We start from the raw sequence: 8,208 nt of genomic DNA on the forward strand, positions 1-8,208 counted from the left end.
ACTCTTTCCATGACTCTCGGCTTTCTTTTGGAATGACATATTCAACTGATCAACTATCAAAGAATCGTCTAAGTCCTCTAATTGCTTACGCAATTCCGAAGTCATGTTTCCAAATATCAAGCTAGACTTGTCCAGATCATCATCCACATGCTTCCAATAAGCATCAATGACTGATCTAGAAGCCGTGGTCAGAGGCTTATCCTTCATAAGGATAGATCGCATCGTCGGTTTCGGTACACTACCGATCGACGCTATGTCCTACAGAAAAAGACAAAATAGAACGAAACAAAACAATATGCAGATTCCATCAATGATTTACTACCAGCTAGTCCATCATCAACCAACGACAACTTATCAATGATCTACTACCAGCTAGTCCATCATCAATCAATGACAACATAGATGCATATACAAACTATATTCCCATATAGAAAATTAACCCTACAATAATTTTCTATATGGGACTAAGATCCGTATTTCACATAAGAATGAGTTGTTACACTCAACCTTACGCTATTTAGGTAGACATCTAATGTCAATCATATCCAATATGACTCTTAGATCCTTTATGAGACTATGATATCAAATATCATTGCATACTCGTCTCATCTGTACCATTAAGTTTCAAGTCAAACTTGACAACTTAACCTAAGGTAAACCATGTTTAAGCTGTGGGAACCACGATTTTCCACCCTGCCTCACAAAGATAATCCTTGACAGGCACTCTAGTAATGGGAGGTACACGCTTAGCATTACATAAATAAGGGATTTTCGAAACCACACCTAGATCAAGCGTCTACTTTCAAGCTATGAGAACCACCATTTCTTCATCTTGCCTCACCAAGATAGCACGACACACCCAGCTTTGGCATGGCCCATGACACGTACGATCGAGGCCCTGACAAGTGCTTTACTCGTAGAGCTTCTAGATCTAGCCGGTTTCTGTGCAACGATTGTACATATCAAGGATCAACCATTGTTCCTTGATCAGACGTATTACATAATCCGAATAAACCATCCATTCCATTATGTAATCCCAATCTCGAAGCTCCCACTCAATCAAGCATATCCAATATCTTGATTAAGTTACATGCATTCATTCACTATGGACCATCCATAAGAATAAATCATGTCTATTTGAGTCACAGTCAATCAGATTACGCAACAATTGCATAATCGGATTAGAAAACGGAAAAATCTCAGAGTTTGGGGCTCGGACCAGCCTTGGAGAACAGACGGAACGGACGGTCCATGACAGCAGAACGGACGGTCCGCTCTCAGCCATGGAACGGACGGTCTAGTGAGACAGAATGGACGGTCCGTACTCAGACTATCTGGAACGGACGGTCCACAGACTCAGAACGGACGGTCAGAACCTTTCGGTCTAACCTCAGTCCGTCACCCCTGGACTGTCCGGTCTGGCATACCCAGAACGGACGGTCTAGGCTAAGTGTTCGTGATCAGATCACGTTTTTTCGCGTTCTCGGCCCCGTTCAGACCCGAAACCGATCCGAATTCACCTGTGGACTTAAAATTCAAAGCAAACATGAATTCAAACAATTCAAGTCCTAAAACATGAAACATGCAATCTACGATAGATTCAATAATCAAACATGCATAGAATTCAAAGCAAACATGAATTCAAACAATTCAAATCCTAAAACCTGCGTGATCGGGTTCTACGAAATCAAAACAGACCAACCATGCTCTGATACCATTGATGGGTTTCCTGAGATCTCTAGAACGAATCTTATTCCTATGTAAAACAAAATTTTATGAAACCTTAGAACCATGCTTCTTATGAATCGTAGAAAAGTAAGAACGCTTACGTCAATCGATACGAGGCCTGTATCAATTGAAGAACTCGTCTAATCACGAAAGGGAGGAAGAATACCTCGCCCTCTACATGTATCCACACCTCAGGATGGATTCCAATGGTTGGAACTTGTCTGCTAGGACCTGAATCAGCTATTTGATTTTGTGCTTCGAGAGAACAAGACTTAGAACTCCTTGAACTCTTTGGATCTCACCAAAAGCTCTCGAAGTTCTGCCAAAGACGGCTCAAAAAGTCTCTTTCTTAATTAGGATTTTAATCTCTTTCTTATAAGGTGATTTAACCCTAATTTCGGTTTAATTTTCGAAAAACCCGAAGCCTGGAATGGACGGTCCGGAATTGCACTTGGACTGTCCGTTACAGCACATAGAACGGACGGTCCACGGACGGTCTGCCTTTAACGTGGACCGTCCGTTCCAGTATGTAGAACGGACGGTCTGCGTCTAAACGTGGACCGTCCGTTCCAGACTCTGGAACGGATGGACCACGCTTCTAGACCGTCGGGTCTGGACCCTTCCGACCCGGTTTTTCGTCATTTTCTCTCGTGTAACCCTGTAGGCTCATTCGATATAGCAGTATAATCCGAAATCTCTATTCCGGATATACAAGTCATAGGCGGTCTCTAGCAAGACACTATGACTACCTATCTCAAATAGAGTTTGTTCGTGATCTTACGAACGCCAGAGATGATTCCGGTTGATGATCCTTTTGCATCGCGATATCATATGTCGAACATAAGGCATGGACAAGCCACCTTATCTGATTCGACTGCTTTCTTGTTCATTGAGTTCGACTGTCTGAAATAGACGACGCTCATCTATAGTGCGGCCACACATTCCTACAGTCTCGCTCACACGAGGGGCCCAACGATATCTCTCTCTTTTACGAGAGGTACAAATCCCGTCTTGACTATCTACAATCCAACACATGATTCATTTCGTACCTGATACACGCCTTTATAGTCCTCCTGTTACGCAGGACGTTTGACGGATTCAAAGTACTCAACTCCTCATGTTGGATTCCGTAGATATCTCAGGTCATAGGATCCAATCATGGAACCGCCATATGAGATTCAAGTCATGATGCTAGTCCATGTGACAATCTCATGCGTGTCAATCCAGTATTCCGTTCTCCAACGAATACCTATGTCTGTGATCGTATCCAATACCTATGATCATCTATATGATCATCAATCACACATCATACTAGTCTTAGTATATCATTATTCCCACAATAATACATGACTAGGGAGTTTAGTATTGTTCATAACAATACATGGATTTCATAACATATTAAAGCATGCACAATACGTAATGAATCAAACACTAATCCATAAAACCATAGAAAGTGTCAATACATCAAATGTATCCGAGTAAAGCTCGCAAAACAGTACATCATAGAGCACTAAACCAACAAATCGGGTAGTTGGCATGGTGTGAGACTTTACCTCGGAGGGCCGAAGTAAAGCCGAGCGTGTGTTTGTAGCCTGGGTTGAGGTGATATCCCGATGATCGCGTTGTTTGATGAGCTTTTCCGTGGCGGATGGCTGGGGAGAGGTTGTCAGTTGTTGATTGACTTCGCTCGACATAGTCGGGGGTGGCCTGGAGGAGGCACCTGGCGCTCTGGTATCGAGAGGTGACATCGATATCAAAGGGGATGGTTGATGTGATACATTTTTATGGAGTGTTGGGCACCGGGTTGTTGTATCTTTACTATTCCGGCGTCGACCGAGGAGAGCGGGGGATTGTGCGTTGCACAGGGAGAGTTTTACCTACGCGTGTGATGCACTGTAGAGATGATTTGACGGTATCGATGTTACTGATAGACCCGATGGGTCGAGCTATAACTTGTATACATGTCCTGGACTGGTGATACCAGATCCGTGTGTTATCCTATGTGTGTGATGCACATAGAGACGATTTGACGGTTATGTCCGATGACTTGTCATTCGGACTGTTTGTGGTTGCTATATGATTCCTTGTTGGTTGCGTGGACTTTGTTTTATGGTATGTGGTGTGTATATATGTTATACACATATATATAGTGCGTGTATAATATTGTTTGTGCTTGGCCATTTGCAATTTGAGTATGATCTTCGAATTTAACCCGAAGTACTCACTAAGCATATAGTTTAGGACGTTGTTATTCAACGTTTCAACTCGAGATAGCGCAAAGAGAAGCGTTGGATGGACACAGCGACGCCAAGAGTGTGAAGAGGAAGACCGAGAAGATTTAGATTAGAGTTACGCAGATTCCTGTTTCAAAAAGATTGGTAGTGTTGATTTATGAGTTTTGTATTTCCCGGTAGTTACACTATCGTATTTGTATTTGTCTCCGCTCCATACTTATATAAACTGAAAATTTTTAAATCCCGTGTATTTTCGATAATTGTATTTATTTTATTGTTGTTCATGTGGCGCAACTCGTGATTTTTGTGGGACACGAGTTTCGGGTGTCACAGTTTGTGGTATCAGAACAGTTCTTTCCACGGGGAAGGAATTTGCGTAACAACTGGTATCAGAAAACTGTTTTCAAAGGTTTTTTTTAAACTGTTTTCGAAATGTTTTCGAATTCTTCCATAGGAAATTGCGCATATGACACCTTTTGGTAGTTGTCATTAAGTGGGTCACTAAGGACGCTAAGCCATCCACGTCAATGTAGTGACTCTGACTCTACTTGTCATGTGATGCATTGTTAGGATTCCAAATATTCCTGGAGTAAACTATAGGGAGTCGGACAACCGGGCAGCCGGATTTGTGTCCCAAAAACCCTTACGCTTAAACACATTATGCTTGAGCCATGCGACCGATAGGGAGCCCGACGTAAGAAGACACCGCTCCAAGCATGAACTAGTCCATAGATCGAAGACGTTACAAGTTGGACCTTACCATCAAGGGAGAGAAAACGGGTTGTCCAAGATGCTATCTTCGCTTTGATCTTATCAATAATCGGCTGGAAGTCAGATTTTGATAGCCTCGTCGCGTTAAGCGGTATGCCCAAATATCGCATAGGTAGTTTTCCCTGCTTAAGGCCGAGAGCTGGGCAGAGCGTGGTAGAGTCGTGTTCAGTGATCCCGCTAGTAAAGAGTTCAGATTTGTCCAAGTTTAGTCGAAGCCTAGAGTAGGAGCCAAAGTCAGCCAAAATCTGCATTATCTGATGCAGTGAATTTGGAGTAGCCTCGGTGAAAATCATGACATCATCGGCGAATGAGAGATGGGTGAGACGAGGTTGGCTGCACTTAGAATGAAGGACATATTTGGCTTCATCCGCTGCCTTTTCAAGCATTCAGGTTAACAAATCCATCGACAAGATAAAAAGGTAAGGGGAGATAGGGTCACCTTGCCTTAGTCCTCTTGCCCCTTCAAAGTAGCCACAGAGCTCATCGTTAATTGCAACCGAGAACATACACTACAAAAAACACTCACTTTTCCGACGGAATAATCTGTCGCACTAAAGAGGAATTTCCGTCGGTATACCTGGTTTGCGACGGACACCGACGGAATAAGTTCTGTCCGTTAATGGTTGTCGCAAACATATCCCGGTCGTGCATCCATCGCATAGTTGCGACGGAAAAAACCCGTCGTAAGTCAGTCGTTTTTAGCGATGGAATATTCCGCCGGTAAAAGCGAAGGCCTAACCGTCGCAATGTAGTCGATATGATCGACGAAAACTCCGTCGTTTTTCCATGGTAAACGCGACGGAAATTCCGTCGTTCAATCGTCGTTGTTACCGATGGAATCTCCATCGTAATTCCGTCGTATGTTGCGACGGATCTTCCATCGCACACTGGTCGCAAAGAGGGACGGGAGGATTGGTCGGATATTAGTCGCAAATTAGCGACGGCCGTAAACGACGGATTTATCCGTCGGTATAGCATGGCGACGGGTTTTTCCGTCGCTACGTAGCTACGGAAAGCGATGGAAGATTTCTGTAGGATTATTCCTTATGCGACGGAATAATCCGTCGCAAAGTTATTTTATTCGAAAAAAAATAAAAATTTCGTTTAAAAAAAATAATTATACAATAATATTATAAAAAACCGAAATTGTTTTATATATTATAAAATTGAAATCTAACGAAATAAATTGTCTGCGAAATTGTCCGGGAAATCATCGAGATTTTGCGGATGTTGCTCGTCTTGATGAACCGATGGACCGGGATTGACGGCGGGATTCGGAGCAGACGAACCGGCGGAATCGGTCGGAGGCATAAAACGTTGCATCATATCCTTTAACCGAGCGATCTTCGCCTGAGCTGCATCAAACTGAGCAATCTTCTCCCGAGCAGCTACAAATTCCGCAGAAATCTCCTCGTGTTTTCTCTTCAGCTCCTCGACTTCACACGTCAGAGATACATGACGTACCACGGACGACGAAGATGCGTCACCACCCCCGAGCTGACTCGCCAACGCACCAGTCCCGTAAATCCGACCTTTCGCATCGGGAGGAACGACCTTCAAAACAATATGTAAATAATATTTAAACTCTAACATATTATATTATTTTAAATACAAAAATTACCTCGAGATACAAGCTTTTGATTTTCTGCAGAGTCAATTGCGCTGAACCACTGCTCTCGTCCATCGTCATTCGATCGGTAATCTTCGATTGAATGGCCTCTTCAATTTCTTGGGCACGATGATCTACGTACGTCCCATCCGATCGACGATGCGTGTCTTGTAAGACACGCAGAGCAGACGGTTGAACGACTTCTTTCTCGGCCTAAACGTCCCATCCGATCGACGATGCGTGTCTTGTAAGACACGCAGAGCAGACGGTTGAACGCCTTCTTTCTCGGCCTAAAAATGTTATACAAAAATATTAGTAAAATTAAAAAACAAATAAATCAATTCTCACAAAATACTTACAATATTGAGAGCAACTTTAGCAAACGATCTTCTCCCCGCAGTGTGAGTTCCTGGGGCACGGTCGGAAGCAGACTTCGCCTTTCGATTCGTCGACGCGATCCTACTCTTCTCTTGAGATTCCTCTGAATCCCATATTACCTCCAACTGCGCCCAGACGTCTGAACTAATCATGTCCAGCTTCTTCCGCAAGAATTTCAACCTATAAAGGTTATCTCGTAATCTCGCACCGAGACAATCCTTCAACGCTTGATGGACGACATCATGCACAAAAGGATACCAGTAATAAGATGGCTTTAAAAAAATGTGTTAGTTATTTAATACTAAAAAAGATATATTAAACAAAAAACGAACAAGTTAAGACAATACCGCAAAAGCAGCAAACCATCGTGCCAAGACATCTTGCGGGACCCGAGAGATGCTATGCCACGGACCATGATAATCAGAACGGTAGATTGTTTTGATATTCTCAACCAACTGATCATTCCGATCAAACCTATGATATTCAAAAACATTAATTAAGTTGAACGATGGTTGATTTTAATCGTAAACGAAAGTGGTGTTAGAATATACTTACCACAACGGGACGGCTGCCTTACCATCCGATGTCAACTCTAGTTCTTTCCGCGAGCAAATTAATTTCAGATCCTTTCTTGAATTGACATTGTCCTTTGATCTTGTGGGAACATTCAATACTGTATTAATGATGTTATCGAAAAAATTCTTTTCGATATGCATAACATCAAGATTGTGTCGTAACTTATGATGTCTCCAGTAAGGCAATTCCCAAAATATATTTTTTTTGTGCCAATTGTGAAAATTACCATACCCTTCTATCTGCAAATGGCCATTCCCGTCAACGTCTGCTATTTTTGCTAATCCATATGAACTCACGCAATCTTCGAGTCTTTCAAATAGTATTTCATCACCTGTAAGCTCAAGGGGAGCAGTGTCATTTACGACCTTATTCTTACGAAAATTCTTCTTGTTACGCCGTAACACATGATTGCTCGGGAGAAAACGACGATGACAATCAAACCAGCACATCTTTCTCCCGTTCTGCAACCAAAATGAATCAGTCTCATCCGTGCAATAAGGACAAGCTAGCCGCCCATGTGTTGTCCAGCCAGACAACATTGAATACGCTGGAAAATCACTGATGGTCCACATCAATACGGCACGAAGTAAGAAATTTTGCATAATCGACACATCATATGCCTCGGCACCAATGAGCCACAAATTGGTCAACTCTTCAATAAGCGGTTGAAGAAACACATCTAGACTTTTTCTAGGATGTTTAGGCCCCGACACTAATATCGACAGGAACAAAAACTCTCTGTCTATTCATATGTTCGGAGGCAAATTGTACGGTGTCAGAATCACCGGCCACAGAGAATAATTCAGACCAGACATTCCAAATGGATTAAACCCATCCATACATAATGCTAAATATACATTTCTAGACTCGCTTGCGAAATCAGGAAATACCTGTTGAAAATGTTTCCAAGCC

At 42.6% G+C, this 8,208-nt stretch overlaps 1 protein-coding gene across 1 annotated transcript in view; it reads right to left on the reverse strand.

Moving 5' to 3' along the window:
- Positions 1–5,119, reverse strand: part of LOC104804716 (geranylgeranyl transferase type-2 subunit alpha 1) — a 46,605-nt gene extending 41,486 nt beyond the window's left edge. Inside the window, exon 1 of the mRNA XM_010529060.2 lies at positions 4,723–5,119. Within this exon, the coding sequence (XP_010527362.2) occupies positions 4,723–5,119 (397 nt within the window). The remainder of the gene's footprint in view (positions 1–4,722) is intronic.
- Between the last annotated feature and the right edge of the window lie 3,089 nt (positions 5,120–8,208).

The sequence above is a fragment of the Tarenaya hassleriana genome, unplaced genomic scaffold (assembly GCF_000463585.1).
Source record: "Tarenaya hassleriana unplaced genomic scaffold, ASM46358v1 Cleome94, whole genome shotgun sequence".
Taxonomy (NCBI): Eukaryota; Viridiplantae; Streptophyta; class Magnoliopsida; order Brassicales; family Cleomaceae; genus Tarenaya; species Tarenaya hassleriana.